Genomic DNA, 17327 nt, shown 5'->3' with positions numbered 1-17327 from the left:
ACCTTCTAAAGATACACAGCAAGTATCAAGCATTCGTCCTTCCTGCTGAAATCCTCACATATTTCAACTCCATCATGGCCAATGACGAAAACACAGTGTATTCTTAATTTACACTCTGTTGTTGCTACTTAGAAATAAGTTGAAAATACCCCTTTTCTCAGATGTCTGGCTTTGTGATAAAGTGGGGACAAGTGGAAGAAGCATTACAGATTTCTTTTGCTCTAGGTGATGTTTTGTTCTCCTGCTGTTCTGCTTGGCCCTGCTTGCTTGTTTTTTAAGCACAGAAACTTAAATGCAATTTGTTCATCTTTAGAGTTTTCCTGACAGTTCAAGATTTCAAATTCCAGCATGGCTCTGTATCACCTGTGACCATCTTTGAGCTGGTGACAGACCAGAATTAATTGAACTAAGACCAGTTGATGTATTTTACATAGGCAGCAATTTCTCTTCTGCTAATAAAAACATATGGTCTGTACCATTATTCTATTTTTGACCCATTTGTGGAAAACATTTGAAACTATGTTCTCTGCATTAGGGATTTTTTTTCTTTTATTCTTCTGGATACAATTTGCAAATAAATATTTAGTCCAAAACATGCAACTTTTGCTACGTGTTTTCAGGATGCTGTCTTTAATATAGTATACAGGCATTTTAAATGTTTGTAAAATGTGAGAATTACAATTAAACAAATTCTTAATTTAAGCAGAAGTTTTAAATGGGTCTTTCAAAATACATCTTTGAAATCTAGAAATTTTGTAGCTCGTGCTTTTGTTTTTGTCTCTTTTCAACAGGTTGCATTAAAGTAAAACTTTGTTGGTGTGACTAGAGCTTGTTAACATGAAACTCACTGGAATCGACTGCATCCAGGAGCGCTATGGAGCAATTTTCAACATGGAGGAGAAATTGTTACACGTGTCTGGTAACAGAAGACAGTATTTCACTGACAGAAAACTCACACCCAGTGGGGTAGCAACACCCTGGCGCCAAACCTTGAACTCTAAAGCGAAGGGAAATGCTGGAGCAGTGACTGGAAGAAGTATGAGAGCAGTGGTGACAGGAGGCGGAGGCTACTTTGGGTACAAGCTGGGATGTGCTCTTGCCAATGCAGGAGCTTCAGTTGTTCTGTATGATGTACACAGGCCTATTTGGGAAATTCCCAATGGAGTAGTGTGTATCCAGGTACGATTAATTATATTTTCACAACAGTCAGTTAGTTCATTCGCCTTTTCCACAATGCCTTACTAGTTTTCATAGAATCCAAATACCTAATTGCAAATGACTGCAAATACCAATAACTGGTTTAACTGTGTGGATATCCCACGTGATTTTTTTGACAACTGATTTTTAAGTATATTTGAAGTAAGGAAAACAATTAAACCTGTAATGTGTAGAGTATCCACTTCACCTCCTGACTCCGAAGTACTCCTCAGCACCCAGTCACTGCCTTCACTACCGCAGTCTAATCACCTGTAGAATGAGCACAGAGGTATCATGAGGCTTAGTTACTGTTTTTAAAGTCCTTTGAGTTCTATGGAAGGAAAGTACGATTATCAGCAAGTACTGAAATGGGTTTTCAGTCCCAGGATGTGCAGTAAGTTCAATTACATATATGCATTCCCTCTGTGTTAACCCACTGCACGACAAATGCTAACCTGCAGGTTTGATTTCAAGTCCCAAGTATCTTTTCTTATGTGTTACAGGCAGACGTCAGGGATTATGATGCCATATTTGCAGCCTGTGAAGGGGCTGACTGCGTGTTTCACGTCGCTTCATATGGAATGTCAGGAAGAGAGCAAGTGAGTCCAAATAGTTTTGTATTTGGAATTGGGAAGAGGCAACAGGTCACTGAAGTGCTATTGAAACCTGGATATTTAACATATTGCTGCAAGATGTATAATAATTGGAGATATATGTTTAGAAGTAACATGATTCTCTTTGCTTCTAGTAGGCTAGCCTGTAAAAAGAGACCAAAAATACAGGCATAATTTAAAAATAGTGATTCTTGAAGTCTGAAATACCAGTCTGAACAATCTTTTTTTATAATCAAAGCACTAAACTCATGACCTTTATTTGGGGACATTTATAACACCCCTCTATTGAATTTAAAATTTATTATTATTTAAAAATGCCCAATTTCTTTATTTTCCTAGTTGTACAGAGAAGAGATTGAAACTATAAACATTAATGGAACAAAGTTCATCATTGATGGTACGTATCTAACATTGCCACTGGGTGTTAGTATAGCATATCAAAATATTACAGCACTTAGAAAAAGCCAGTTGGCCTTTTTGGCACACACTATTTTTTACCAAATACTTTACGTTTTTGGCAGAAGATGAGGAAATGTGTCATTGGGGGGTTTTTATGCTCAGTTCTGGTATGGAGTGTGATAAGAGAGCCAGCACTGTGGTTCAACTACTTCAGCTTTTCGTAACTGTGTTGGACGTGATATCAGAACCTGTCTCCACGTGAGGAGTTAACGATTTCCATGTGGATTTTGTAGCACTAAGCCCGGTTGCCGTCTAACAGCCTGTACACAGGCAGTGGGCAGGGCTGGAAGCCGAGTCTTCACTTTAAACATGCTTTGCATTTTAAGTCACCTAATCATAAAAATAGCTCTTTTAAGATTTGACAGGTTCTCAGAAAAAGGTCATGCAAACTTTATTCCAGATTGTTTCAGTTTGCACTAAACTAATTTACTTTCCACATTGCCGCAGCCTGCAAACGAAGGAACATCACTAGACTGATATACACCAGTACAGTAAATGTGGTGTTCGGAGGGCTTCCTATTGAAGATGGTGATGAGGAAACTGTGCCATATTTTCCAATTGAAAAGGTATTTTGGTTGTCTTACATTTTCACGTTTCCTCATTGTTTACTTTCTTGTTTCTAAAAGCTCTGGAGTTTACATGACCATGTTTTGCCTGATGGCAGAATCCAGTGCCCAGAAAGAAAACTCTTTGCGCCATTTGTAGATGCTGTTCACAAACTTGGCACAGCAGTTTTATGTACACTGTGTTTTATATTTATTTGTTTCCTATCCAGGCCTTGATTTTAGAAAATAACTCATAGTGTGACCCATTAACATCAATGAAATTCCACCTGGACATAGGGATTGTGTTATATGGCTCAGTGCCTCTTTAGCTATTTATTATTTATAAGATTTTTCTGTTTCTCCTGTATTTAAGATGACATATATTTAAGACAGAGCTGATATGGAAAAGCAGCCTATTTTTCTGTGGTTTTATTGCACTTAAGAAGAAGAAAGTACTTCTGCTTGCTTTGCATGCATAGTTGGGTTTTGTGTCTCTCCTCACTCCATTAAGTACTTCACAGTTTCCCAAGAAGTAGAGGTGGATAGAGAAAATATTGAATAATATTTTGAATACTATATCAAATATTTTCTCTAGGACAGTGCCACAAGAAAGTGAACAGGATAATTCAGACCAATTGTAATGTCTTCAAAACTTGGCTTTTGACTTTTCCATTACCTGAAAAAGAAATCCAGATTGCAAAGTAGTGGTCAATTACATTCTTGGCAGCATTCAAAGCATACATATATTTATTGCTTCTCAAATGAGCTGGAATTAATTAACTGGATTTGCATAAATTAAAATGCTTGTTTACCTTAGCAATATGCACGTGTTTTACCCTAAAGTAATACCACACGGCTTCTATATTTTAAGGTATTTCTTGCCATCCGCTAAGTAAAAACTAGTGGGGTAGAGATGCCCCTCTGCCCTGTCATTTCAAGAACAGATAAAAATGTATTTGCTTTTTCTCTGTAGCATGTTGATCATTATTCCAGAACCAAATCAATTGCAGAACAAATGGTACTAGCAGCTAACGGAACTCCACTAGCAGGTACTTTTGTCTTAGCATGAATTCATAGTAGGATTTACTCCTCCTCTTCCTGTTCTTCCCTAACATCCTGTATCCTGTATCCATCCTTGGGGGACAATATTGTCCAGCAATTATGAAATCAAGTTCTCTACCCCCGCTCACAAACCAAAAGACTTTCACTTAAAAATCACCTTTAGTTTTTTTTACTTCCCATAGTGTCTGTAAAAGGTTTTAGCATGGGAGCAATGAGTTCAGTATGTTAATTGAAAAGATGAAGACAGCTATAAATTAAACAAAAACATGTATTTAATGTCACTGTATTATGCAACATAAGTAAAACATGAATGGTGATTAAGTTGTTACCTCCCCTCCCCCCAGTTATATATTAAAATCTGAAGAAGGCAACTGATACTACAACCTGGAATTATTTATTAGTGCTTCCCAAAGTTTTCCGTGTTGAGGAAGCCGGTTATACACTTGAATACTTAAGCTCACCTGTGAGATACTATAACTGCCAGTGCAAAACAAATTAATGTAAAGTGCAACATGATTCTGTGACCAAGTGATACTGAGCTAAATTTAGCTGTAGACAACTTACAGAAAAGACTCTCTTCATTTGATACTTGCAGAGTGCTATAAAGAGATATAGTCACTGATGGACACTCCATCCCAATAGAATTATTTTGTTTATTTTTTTTCCGTATTTCCTCTTTTCTCAGCACCTCTGCACATCAACGACCCTCTTAATTTTAGGAGCAATACACAGTTCTGCATTTGTCAATGAAATTAGATCCAGTCACTGTTCCAAACATCCCGTTTTGATCCTGTGCCATATGAGTATTTCGCATGTTTTCAAGTACTATTAAGACCAGTTACAGCAGATGATGAACCAGCCAACTGATGTACTTGGGAAGCAACTGGATTTTGATGGTGGTCCTTACTTTCCCCCACTGAAGTTCCCACAAGCTTCTACAGCAGCTCTAGTGGGAGCCGGCTGTGCCCACGCTTGAGAGCCCTGCAGCTCTACCTTGTGCTGCCAGTGAGTCACTGCTTCCCACCAATAATTCTGTATGAGATTAGTTGGATTCATTCCACTTTCCTACCAATGACTTGCTCAGTTCAGCAAACCACCGTTGGCACATTCATTTGCTGCTTTGGCACAGAGACAAAGAACTGGTTAGAAAGAGGTTTCCAAATATCCGTTAATTTCTAGGAATCTGACTATGCTGGCAGGACTTCTCTGAATCTTGTCTTGCTGTTTCTCATGTTCTGATTCTGCCAACTTAACATTCAGCTACTAATTCCACACATTTTGCTGTGTATTATTTTTTAAGATGGTGAAGTTAATTTATTTCAGAGTGAGTTCTGCTACCACAGGCTTCGGTTCATGCAAACGAAGATGTATCATAGTCATGTGAAAGTCACTTAAAAATGGTCTTACCCATTCTTCCAGGAGGTGGAATACTCTATACATGTGTTCTTCGCCCACCAGGAATCTATGGACCAGAAGAGCAAAGGCACTTGCCAAGGCTGGCAGTATGTATTTTAATCCTTATTCAGCAGAATTTTCCATTATATACAACAGCATCGCTTATTTGTGTTATAAATTGACAAACCTTCTTAGTGGGCAGCAATTCAATAATTCAATTGTCTGCTGAGGATATTATAACTTTTGTTAACAGGCACTATATGATATCTGTAAAGAATGTATATTACATAAAGAAAGCTTTTTCTTAAAAAAAATACAAACACATGTAAGTACAGCTTTATAATCCAATGTTCACTATAAGATTCAGGCCAATCTATGGTATTTCAAATGTCTGTTCACATGCAACTTACACCAAATGGTATAAAATATTAATGAAAAGAGATACAGCAAAATATCTTATTTCCAGCCTCAGCTATTAACAGCTTTCACTATCCAATGAAACAAGTGATGGAGTCGGAAGCACTTTCTGGTACAGCAGGTTACTAAAGGGCAAACAGCTGAAGTGCTCACATTTTACTCTTTTTCACTTGCTGAATTTTAAATTGTAGGACTGGTACAGTGTTTAGAATGCAATCCCTGTAGAATTGTATGAGTCAGTTATTTTAAAAGCATTAGTACAATATGAAGTTAGACTCTCTGCACTTCTCCTGACTGTTTTTAATTGATTAATGTAATTTTTTTAGATAGGGACAAACCTACACTTAGCTGGACAAGAAGGTGCACTGTGCCCCATTTTAAAACCCACTTTGCTTTGCTTTCATGTTTGTTTCTGTCTACAGAAAAACATAGAGAGAGGGCTACTTAACTTCAAATTTGGGGATCCTTCTGCTAAAATGAACTGGGTACACGCAGAGAATCTTATACAAGCTCAAATTCTCGCTGCTGCTGCTCTCACCCCTGAAAAGAACTACATAGCTGTAAGTGAACAAGAAAAGCAACACAGTTGTCATTGGACAGTGGATCTTGCCCCTGTATTCCATACTATAATAACAACTGTAGTAGCAATAATTAATGTACATGTTATGGTTCCTTGGCTTATGTTGTTGTCTCTGTTTTTACTTGACAAATGTGCCATGCACAGTGTGGGATCTGGCAGTGTTGGCTGTGCAGTGTGTCAGGCAGGAAGTCAATAGATATATGCAGTATTATTTTTATTAACTTGTCTCTTCTCTACCTCTTTAACAGAGTGGCCAGGTATATTTCATTAATGATGGCGAAAAATTCAACCTTTTTGAATGGTTAACTCCACTTGTACGTACAATATATACTTTATCTGCAAATACATTAATTTCATTGACTGTAAACAACCGCAGCTTTTGTGCGCATTTTACGCTTGGTGTTTGATTTGAGTGTAAGAGTTCCCTTTTGAATGCAGGTTTAATTTCTGCTTGAAGTTCAGTGCAATTAGTGCTGGAACAAAATCTACCTAAAACATGACATTAAAGTAACTGTCTTCACTGAGCTCAAAGGACCATTTAAACCAGTATCCTTTGAGTTGCCATTATCGTCGTTTCTTGAGCACACACCTGTTAATGGTGGCTATTTTGGGTGGACAAAAAATATAAATCCTAATTATTAATCTGTAATATACATTCTTTTCAAAAGATTGCTTTATTGTTAACGATGGGCTCAAAACCATAAACATGTCACAATGTTAAATTAGGTATCAGCACACTATGACATTTCAACTGATTATTATAAACCATTTTTTTCCTTTTTTTGAGACTGTCACTTGAAAATTAGATAGTGTCTGCACGTGACATTTAACTGGAATTCCCTGCAAAATGAAAACTCAAATAGAAACAGCATTGATGATTTTTTCCTTTTAATCAGTAAATATTTCTACAAATATCTTCTTTATTGAAACTTTAACACTTGTTTGACATTTCTGTTGTTTTCACTATTTTAAAAATTTCTTTCAGTTTGAAAAATTAGGTTGCAGTAAACCACGGATACGTATTCCTACTTCCTTAGTTTATGCATCAGGTAAAAATATGTTATCAACATTTATTATTTCTGTCCACACTACCCTCATTCCTAATAATAAGATAATGTTTTGGTTTTTTTATATGCCCACATTTTTAATGTATAAAATAATATGCTGTGGGCTTATCTAGTGCACAGCAGTTAGGGGTGAAGTTCAGCTCTAAGCAGTGTGTTGAAACCAGAATGATCTGCTATTGAAGTCCCACAAAAACAAGTTCTGTGTAGGACTTGATACATGTAAAACTTTGTAGAGTTAATGGTTTAAATATAAAAAGTTATATGTAAAAATCCATAACTTCTGAAATATGCTGAAGAGTATCTGCTTTGCTGCACAGGTAAATTTCTTGTCTGTATCCTGTGTGCTCTCCAGAACCAACTCCCATGTGCAGCTAAGACAGAATGCAACTTTGAGTATTTTGTTGTTAGCGTATTTTTTATGAAATCTCATGATCTTTTCACTAGACCTGTCATCAACCCGCCAAACCCTTTTCACAGAAGCGCCCTAAATCAGGCTGATTGAAGTATTAAGATTAAACCTACCCCCTTGTGAGCAAGTGGTCCTGCTGATGTTAGTACCAATGCCCTGAGCATTTAGGCATGTGATTATCCTTCGCTATCGTATACAGTGCGAGATATGCCAAAATCATAATGGCATAGCAATTTACTGTTCTTACCTCAAGTTGAAATCTTTTGTTATGCAGCCATAGTGATGGAATACCTTCATCTGATGCTGAAGCCATTTGTTGAACTGTCCCCACTGCTGACCAGAAATGAGGTAAAATCTTTGTCTGTCAGCTCCCCTTGGCTTTCCCAGAATGCTCACATACACATTAATACTGAGGCACAATTTAAGATTAAGTCAGTAGAAAGTAAAATCCACCCAGTACTACTTCAGCCTCCAGTTTGCAGGGCAGGTGTATGCATCATACATTTTAGACATATTGTGCTCATTACCATAATCTTAGAAAAGATAAGAGCTTGTGCTTGCAATGTGGGAGAGGCTGCTTCAGCTCCTTCCTTCCAAGGCCCATCCTGGGTTGCTCTAGCTGGTCAGTCAGGCCCTCATTTCTGAAGATATTTAGGCATCTAGGAGATGGCTTTTATGTGCCTGCTTAGGTATATAAACAAGAGTGCAGAGCATTTTCAGGGATGTTTTCAAGACTAGAAGATTCTGTTCTGCAGATTTTACTGCCTCATTAGGCTTTCAAGATTCAAAATCTTTCAAGATTTAGGCCTTCAAGATTCTCCTTTCGAGTGAACAATTTTAAAGATAACATGACGTATGTCAATAGGACATTGATATAATGTTGTGTTGGGGGGAGGTATTTATGTTAAGTTTCCTTTAACTGTGCCTTTGCTACCATTTACAGACTTTGTTCCAATTTCCTATGTATTCGTGTCTTTCTGTGTTGACTCTTTTGCCCTACAGGTACAGAACATTTCTACAACTCATACATTTCGAATAGACAAGGCACGGAGTCAGCTGGGATACAGCCCAGAGAAGTTTGCATTTGCTGACTCCGTGGACCATTACATTAAAACGAGACCAGAAGCCCAAAATAATCACATCTTCTTCAAAGTTTTGCTTTCTTTAATTGTTACTTTAAGTTTGATCTTTCTTTCTTTAGAATTTGACAGCCTTTCAGTTTTGCATTTTTTTAAAGAAACGCAACAGTGACTTGCATGAACTGCACATACTCACAGCAGCGCTACCTGGATCATTCTAATCTCCTCAATAGTCACTAGCGCCAGTCCAATAAACAGGTTTATTTCACACCCAAAAAACAACTGTCCAAACTGATTGTTGAAGCAAATGACAATCTGCAGAAAGAACAAGAGCTACAACCAGCCTGCAGTGCTTCCCCAGTGAAAAAAGAATGGCTAAAATAAAGAGAAAGATTGACTACAGCTGCTGCCACGGCTCACTGCCTTGGGGAACTGAGGAGCAACCCAACGGACAGACAGAACAGACTACTGTAAATAACATATACAAACCATACAGAGAGTTCACACTGTGTAAATTTATTTTGTGAATTAGCTGTATCACTGCATATGAGGGAAAATAAATGCGTACATGAAACTCGGCTGCAGTCCACCCTGTGCCTCTGTGCAGGTGGCTCCAGAACCGCTCCCCACCCTTCCCTGGGGTGCACAGCCACTTGCAACAGCACCTCGACACAGTTTGGATGCCTAGGCAGTACATGCAGGTATGTTTTTTCATTAGTCAAAACTGTGTATTTTAGTTAAATTGGAAGTTATTATCTAAGTTACATTAGTTAAGTGCATTTATGTCACAGTAGAGGAATCTGCCACTATGGACTGCACTAAGCTTTGTACTGCTTTATACTGTACTCCTGGAGTTATTGAGGGAAATAACTAACAATAGAGTTTAGTTGATTATCAGCTGAACTTTAGGCACAACTAGACTTTGCTTCTGATTTCTAAAGTACAGCAGTTGTGCTTTGCAAGTCCCTGCAAGTAGCTGAAGTGAACAACACGCTTTTTGAATTACTGTTCAGCTAATGTGGGCCTAAACAACAGGGGGTCTGAAGGCCCCTTCCTTCCCATCCACCACTCATACTGGTGATTTATCACAGAAATCTCCCCTCTGCAGCTTTTCCAGCCTGTAACATGGGGCGGGAACAAGCAGGAGCACGATATGAGCCGTAAGAGTCAGCTTGGGAAACAGTACCAGGGCTAAGGCAGGAGATCTGGAGGAATCAGGGTTGGGTAGCGGACAGGGAACAATCACAGGTGGATTTGAGAAATCTAGAGAAGCTGAGAGCACCTAGATCTCGCCTCAGGGAGGGCAGCAAAGGCAAGGTACAGTGACTGTGGGTTGAACCTGCATTAAGTCGAACATGGCACGAGAAGGCAGAACTGCTGAAATGACCATTTCTGATTTAATTTTTTAAGACAAAAGACACAGAGAGGAGAAGCCATTTTCCTTAGCGCGTGCCACTATTTTCTACAATCCCATTTTAACAAACGTGACTGGCAACGCCCAACAGCCGCCCACCCCGAGTGGCCGCGGGGCGCCGTGCCCGGCCCGTGGGAGCCGCACTGTGTCCGGGCCGCCCCTGCGGGCTCACAGTTCGGGCGGAGAAAACGAGCCGCCGGCGCGGGAGGGACAAAACAACTTGGCAGCGGTGGGATTCGAACCCACGCCATCGAAATGACTGGAGCCTAAATCCAGCGCCTTAGACCACTCGGCCACGCTACCGTCTGGGTGTTCTGCCGCCCGCCAGGCCTCTTTCAAGGGGGCGGTGCCACCGCTCTCCCCACCCACCTCTACACATTGCCCACCTGTGTCTGCCCTACCACAAGCCCCCAGCGCGGCCGGTCGGCGCCCGCCTTCCCCGGGAAACGCAACTACTGCAGCAGGCACAGGTTCCCCGCCCTCCGGCCGATGGCTCCACGGCCGGCGCTGCCGGGGCCCGTCCCCCGCCCCGGGTCCCACGTCCTCCCCGCGGCCGGGACGGGCGTCGCGCGCCCGGCAGGTGGCGCCACTGCCGCACGCCCGGCGCCGGCTGCACACGTGGCCTGGGCGCCGCGCGCGCTGACCCCTGACCCGCGGCCGGCGCCTGGGGAGCCCGACGCGCGGCCCGGTTTCCGTCCTCCGGGGCCCAGCCGGCACCGGGCCTTGGACCCTCCTACCCCTGCAGGCGCGGGCCGGCATCGCAGCAAAGCGGTGCCTGGGGGCTGTGCCCCACAGCAGCAGTGGAGCGCCAGCCGGTCTTCAGGAAGGCTTTGCCCGGCCACACGGATCCACCACCCCGGGGTTGTCCGTGCAGGGCCGAGCGCCGCCCTTCACCCGTGCCTTTACAGCCACAAGAGCAGCTCTGCACACACCTCCCTGCAGCAAGAGGAGCCGGCCCGCCCCCTGCCCCAGAAGCAGGACCCACCGCCTTCTGTCCCAGCTTCGCTCGGGAGAGAGCCGCCCCCAGGCCCACCACAGTGCAGGGACTGTTGCCCACCCCAGAGCTGCCAGCGCGCTGTGGGGCTGGTGACCTTCACTGCCAGCTGCTGGCTTGGCGTCTCAGTGTACCTGCAGCTGAACTGTTCCCACCTGAAATCAGAGACCCCTGGCTGCCTTTATCTCTGTGCTGCTCAACATGGAGCTGTGGAGGCTGGTACAAAGTGCAGCTTGTGGCCAGACCTGGCCATGCACAGCTCGTGGTCCTGCCACATACTCACTCACCTGCTGCTGAGCTCTGGCATGGTGTAAGCACATGCTTTTCTTTCCCATCTCAATGTGGGAGCTTGGGGTTGGCAATCAGATTCAAGCTGTCACTGGTGAGTAGAAAGACAAATTCTCTTACCCTGGGAGGCCTGCAGGAAGAATTTGTAAAATTACTTTGTAGACAGAGTTAAAACCAGGACTAAATGCTGTGTAATTAATACAGAGAAATGATGTCTACCCTTCCTCTCTTCCTATAGGAAGACATGCACTGGTTCTTCACGAAGTTCTATGCATGTATAGTATATGCACCTATAGTATAGCTGAAATGAGCTTTATGACCAACTGGATTTACCATCTAAGAAGGGACTGTCATAGGAGTATGTAGGCACAAATTGTCAAGAGAATTAATTTACTTAAAAGGTAATTTTTCACCTTGATTTTCAAATGAATGCAAATCAAAATTGGTCTAAAAGTTAGTGTCATCTGGGGTATGCTTTCCTTTTTTCCTTTCAAAAACTACAGTTCCCTAGAACAGCAATTCCTAAAGACCCTCATTTAACATGAGCATACTGGAACTTCACAAGCTTCAGTGCTCTTGAAAAATATATATGAATTGCTGAGCATACTAAATGAAAGAGTAACATACTAGACTTGCAGGTCACCGATTTCCTAGGTTGTAATTTTAAATGTAATTTTTAATATTTTCAAACAAAATATAAATGTGAATCAAACTCCCTAAGTGTTAAGGATGTAATAGGTAACATCTCAATAGAAAAGTAAAACCAGAAGATGCAGCATGTCTGGGCTAATATCTAATTTATTTAGCATTTTAGTGTTTTATCTTCAGTATTTTATCTTTAGTATTTTATTAAACCCTTTTTTATCATCACTGATTGTTCTTTTAAGAAAATGTTGCAGAGAAGAGAAACCCCACGCTTAAACCTGAAAATAAGAACATCCTTGCATCAGGGTACCAGAGCTGGCTTATTTAAAAGGATGAGAAATGTGTACCTTGAGATGGTGTGACCTAACTGTGTTCCTAACATAGCAGAAGATGCTCCATTAGCACAGTACTACTGTGTACCACTGCATCCCTTTTAGTCCAAAACGATGCTGTGTATTTGCATGAGTTTAAAGCCAGTTACTCTTGTGACTTGTGCAGCGTGCTCATGAATCACACCGGTAATAGCATTCCACCGTTATCTAGTAGCCTACGATAGCAGATGGAGGTTTTATTAACCTTTATCAGCACATGTTCATGCATTGGGAACCAGACATCTGGCTTCCACCAGGCCTTCAGGATTAATTTGTCGAGTCTGTCTTCTTCCCAGAGGCATCCCTGGCAGCCCTGTCAGGTGCTGCTCTCCCCAGGGTGCTCAGCTGGGCCACCCACGGAATGGGAAATGGGGAGACACGCATTCTGGTGCTAATGGGGCAAAAGCACTCAGTTTTCAACAGTTATTAACGTTTATGCCAGTGATTTGCAGCTGGGAGATTAATAGGACCTCAGAGGTTTTCTGTGCAATCCACAAACATTGTAAATGTGTTTAATTTGAGCTTAAACTGCAGGAATTTGAGGCTACCTAGAAGCGTGCCTGTAGGAAGCAGCATTAAATGGGGGCTCAGTCAAGTCTCTGTTTTACATTCTCAAACAAGGGCTGCACCCTCAGCATAGTGCTGGAAATTGCTGCCAAAATTACAGGTACCCTCAAATTTGCAGGCAGCGTTCCTGCAGGCATGTGCTGCTCCCTCCCCTCCCCAGAATAAAGTTACAGTTTAATTTATGTAAGTAACAGTGGTGTAAGTGGGTGTTCCTGGCAGAGAGTCAGAGCATCTGTTCCATGGGTTTTTAATTAAATATTAGTAATCTTCCTCCTGAAGATTATCTCAGTGCTAGTCCTGCAGCAGTGTTTCTCTGCAGTCGCTCCCTGTTTGGAGAGAGTGAGGATTGTGCATCCTTCTGTCTGTGATGCCACAAGAGACTGTCTGTCTGTCTGTCTGTCTGTCACAAAGGACATACTGACATCTTGCATCTTGGTTTTGTAACCTTTACTTACAGTAAGAAGCACTAATGAGGGTTATTTACATGAATACAAGATTAAATGACAGTAAAAGGGGCAGATTCTTTGCAGGCTGCCAAGTAATAAAATTAATCCAGAACCCACTTAATTGCCATGTAAGGATAAGGAGTTGCGTTTAAATTTTCCACAAATTCTAGCTTGAGGAAAAACTTAAACATCGACGTTTTCAACCCAGAAAACCCATTCTTTAGGAAGAAAGCAAATACGGGTGATTTGCGGAAATCTGAAGCCTTTGAAACTTGAAATCTGGTGCACATTTCTGCCATTTCTCATGGGGAAATAGAGCGCTGTGCACTTTAATTTAGCTGAAAAGGCCAGTCTGAAGTGCATGGAGCCCCCACAGGTCCCATGGTTATTGTCTTTGTCTGCTCCCTGCCTTCCCCCGGGGCTGGGGCCCTTGGGGGCTGCTGTGGAGTGCAGCACCTGTCCCGGGACACCCACCTTCTGGCTCCAAACCTCAAGGAAGCAGAAATGAAACTCGGATGCCTGTCCTGTGAGCAGCGCTCAGGAGACCTGGCTTCATGCAGGATTCCAGCACAGCTGCTATCCCTTCTGCTCCCTTTCGCCCGGGATTCCCTCATCTCTAACACCTCATCGGGAAGGGGGGGAGGGGTGTCTCCTCAAATTTTCAACGTTTTCCTCACAGGAATAAAGTGTCTGGCAGGACCCCCCACCCCACTGTCCTGGGGCGTCCGCGCAGCCTCTGAGGGGAGCGCGAGGCGCCGCCCGCGCGCGCGGTAGGCGGGAAGGGGTGAGGGCGGCGCGCGGCGGTAGCGCGGAGGTGATGGGCGGCCCCGCCGCGCGCCTCCCCTCAGCAGGGCGGCTGCGCGCCCGCCTGCTCTGGCCCGGGCGGCGGCAGCGGGGTCGGGCTGCAGCGGGGACGGGCTGCAGCGGCCGGGGCGACGCGTCTGGGCTGCGCTAACCCGGTAGGTGCCTTCGCTGTGCGGGGGTTGACACCGGCGCGGGGGGGAGTCGGGCTGCCGAAAGCTGTGGCCAGGCTGCTCGCGGGGTGACGTGCGGAATGGGCGTTTTTAGTGACAGAAAATGTGGAGAACTTGGCGGTTGGAATTTCTGAAAGGCCGGCGGCCAAGCCGCGGGCTTCTGCTGGGACCTAAAAATAACCTGATATTTTTGTATTGGGCAACGCTTCTGCACTTACGCCTGAAGATAATAGTTTCATCCATATATGTTTTCAGGACTGCGATTTATTTCGGGCACGCCTAGTTTAAAAGTCCCAAAATCCCGTTTCTCAGCGTGCAACGGCCCGGGAGCGGGGCTGCGGGGAGCCGGGAGCGGGGCTGCGGGGAGCCGGGAGCGGGGCCGCGGGGAGCCGGGAGCGGGGCCGCGGGGAGCCGGGAGCGGGGCCGCGGGGAGCCGGGAGCGGGGCCGCGGGGAGCCGGGAGCGGGGCCGCGGGGAGCCGGGAGCGGGGCCGCGGGGAGCCGGGAGCGGGGCCGCGGGGAGCCGGGAGCGGGGCCGCGGGGAGCCGGGAGCGGGGCCGCGGGGAGCCGGGAGCGGGGCCGCGGGGAGCCGGGAGCGGGGCCGCGGGGAGCCGGGAGCGGGGCCGCGGGGAGCCGGGAGCGGGGCCGCGGGGAGCCGGGAGCGGGGCCGCGGGGAGCCGGGAGCGGGGCCGCGGGGAGCCGGGAGCGGGGCCGCGGGGAGCCGGGAGCGGGGCTGCGGGGAGCCGGAGCCGCCCGGCCCTGCAGCGCGGGCGGGAGGGGCAGCCGGGGCAGCCGGCCGGGACACGGGCAGCCGGTGGGGCAGAGGACTGCTCGTGTTTGGATAGCTTTTCAAATGCCTCAGTTTGCACAAAGCATGGGTTGATTAACAACATGGAGTACTGAGCAAATGCTTACAAAAAGTCAGTGATAGTTAATCGTTCAGTATATTTAAAGCCTGTTGAAATAACGGAGCTATTAATGGCAATGGAAGGACATTCTAAAGTTATCTTGAAAGTTCCTTTTTTGGCCTTTTATAGCCTCATGTTTTGGCTACTGCTGATGTAGTATTTGTGTGTTTGGCAGAAGGGTTGACTTGACTGAGAAGGGTTGTTCCTGTGCTGTCCTGCTTGCAATTCGAAATGCCTTTTGTGTGTTTGAAGCTGCAGCGTGTTACTTTGCACAGGGTTTTGAGTCTCAAATGCTTCGTACTCTGAGCTGGCGCAGGCGAACTCTCTCATTCGCTTCATGAATTTTGTATTGTTGCTCTTAACACTCTCTGGCTAATGCAATGTATTATCTGTCTCAGCTGTGCTTGCAGACTAACTGGGTGCGATTTGTGCCACGGTGTTTGCAGTAGTGAACTACTGGAAGTGACCTGAAGTAAAGGCTTCTCATTAGAAGAGCTGTACTTGGTAGGACCAGGTTTGTAAAAGGTAGCCAATGAGCTGCAACATTTTTAGTTGTTTGGTTTTTTTTTTTAATCCTATTTGTTATCAGAGCTGTTGCCTTGACTCACTAAACCTGTTTTCTTGCCAGTGCGTGGTGCAGATGAGAGTAGATGTTTGGTTCACAAGCTTGGTTGGGTGTTTGGAAAGCACTGCAGTTCTGTGAGGTGCTGCAGAATGTTAACATAGCAGTGAGATTGTTCTGGGCTATGTTATGTACCTTTGTGTCTGCAGTTCATAAAGATGATAACATTACGTTGTAAGGTGCGCAGCCTGTTTCATTGCTTAGGTTGAATTTCAGATCCGTGTTTTGAAAGAGGGTTAATCAGAAACAAGTGATTTTTCTTGTAAAAGAAAAGTCTGCTTGTTACTGTTACAGGTATCCTGCTAGATGGCTTTAGTTGATGTGGCATTAAACCAAAAGGGATTTAGTATTATACCAGGGAGAGGGGGGTTACTCTTGCTTTAACGCCTCTCTACAAGAGAAGGTTGGACTTCCTCTGTTATAGGGCAGTTCCTGTTCCTGTGTCCTATGCTGAAGTGGTGCAGAGAGCTGTGTCTGAGCTGGAACAGGCACTAAGAAGTAGCTGGAGATGCTCCATTTGTTCTTCCTTTGCTGCCTAGAGTAGAGCCTTCCTGTCACTTAGCTCTTTGGGATGAATGAAGGCAGGTTTCAATGCTGAGGCAGCTGTGGGGTCTTGCTTAAGAGTCCTGGCAAAACAGGAGTGTTCTGTAACAACAGACACCCTACAAGAAACAAGTCACGTTCTGCCAGCAATGTGATGTGAATTTTCCCTTCTGTTTATCTGTGTTTGCACATGCACAGTGCTTGGCAACACAGTGGATTGATTGTCCTTGCACCTCAGCTGCCCCTCCTGGTGGTGTGGTTCTTGGATATAAAAGCAAGAGAAAGAAAAATGCTTCAGACGGGCATTGGAAAAGCCCCTCACAAAAAAGAGTCTTGAGCAGATTTAATAAATGATTGTATTTTAGATTATCTTAATTTTAAATCACAAGGCTGATTAAAAAAGGAATAAATTTTCAAAGTAGATTGGAGTGAGCAGTTTAAATTACAGGTTGTGTGTGATAATGCAGGCTTGTAGGCTGGGTTCTGTGCAGTCTGATGCTCTTTACTGCTTAGCTCTAGGGAAGCTTCTGTAATGGATATTAAAGACTAAATGATGAAAATGTAGCAGCATTAGAAGCAGGGGTTCATAGATAGTGTGGCTTTATGCCATGATGCAAAAGCCTTGGGATGAAGCTCAGGCTTTTTTGTAGGGCTTTTGGTCAAATAAACTGTGACGGTTTAAAAATGTGTTTGTGGAGTTTAAAGTTGGGTTATTGAGTTCTGTTTTAAAGAC

At 44.0% G+C, this 17327-nt stretch overlaps 2 protein-coding genes across 5 annotated transcripts in view; both read left to right on the top strand.

Annotated features, from left to right (window-relative positions):
* Positions 1-9391, top strand: part of SDR42E2 (short chain dehydrogenase/reductase family 42E, member 2) — a 30993-nt gene extending 21602 nt beyond the window's left edge. The window contains exons 17-27 of the mRNA XM_082064685.1: positions 827-1179; positions 1701-1796; positions 2151-2208; positions 2718-2836; positions 3789-3864; positions 5297-5379; positions 6112-6249; positions 6518-6583; positions 7255-7318; positions 8020-8093; positions 8748-9391. Of these exons, the coding sequence (XP_081920811.1) occupies positions 827-1179; positions 1701-1796; positions 2151-2208; positions 2718-2836; positions 3789-3864; positions 5297-5379; positions 6112-6249; positions 6518-6583; positions 7255-7318; positions 8020-8093; positions 8748-8996 (1376 nt within the window). The 3' untranslated portion in view covers positions 8997-9391. The remainder of the gene's footprint in view (positions 1-826; positions 1180-1700; positions 1797-2150; positions 2209-2717; positions 2837-3788; positions 3865-5296; positions 5380-6111; positions 6250-6517; positions 6584-7254; positions 7319-8019; positions 8094-8747) is intronic.
* Positions 9392-14382: 4991 nt separating this feature from the next.
* EEF2K (eukaryotic elongation factor 2 kinase) overlaps positions 14383-17327 on the top strand; it is a 29069-nt gene continuing 26124 nt past the window's right edge. For 3 of the 4 annotated variants that reach the window (XM_082064102.1, XM_082064103.1, XM_082064100.1), the window contains exon 1: positions 14383-14508. The gene's annotated coding sequence lies outside the window, so the exon portion shown is untranslated. Of the gene's footprint in view, positions 14509-15827; positions 15955-17327 lie in introns of all 4 variants that reach the window. The other variant, XM_082064101.1, reaches the window with a different exon arrangement.

Source organism: Streptopelia decaocto (genome assembly GCF_964273445.1).
Source record: "Streptopelia decaocto genome assembly, chromosome: 13".
Classification (NCBI taxonomy): Eukaryota; Metazoa; Chordata; class Aves; order Columbiformes; family Columbidae; genus Streptopelia; species Streptopelia decaocto.
This window is presented reverse-complemented; position numbering and strand designations above follow the sequence as displayed.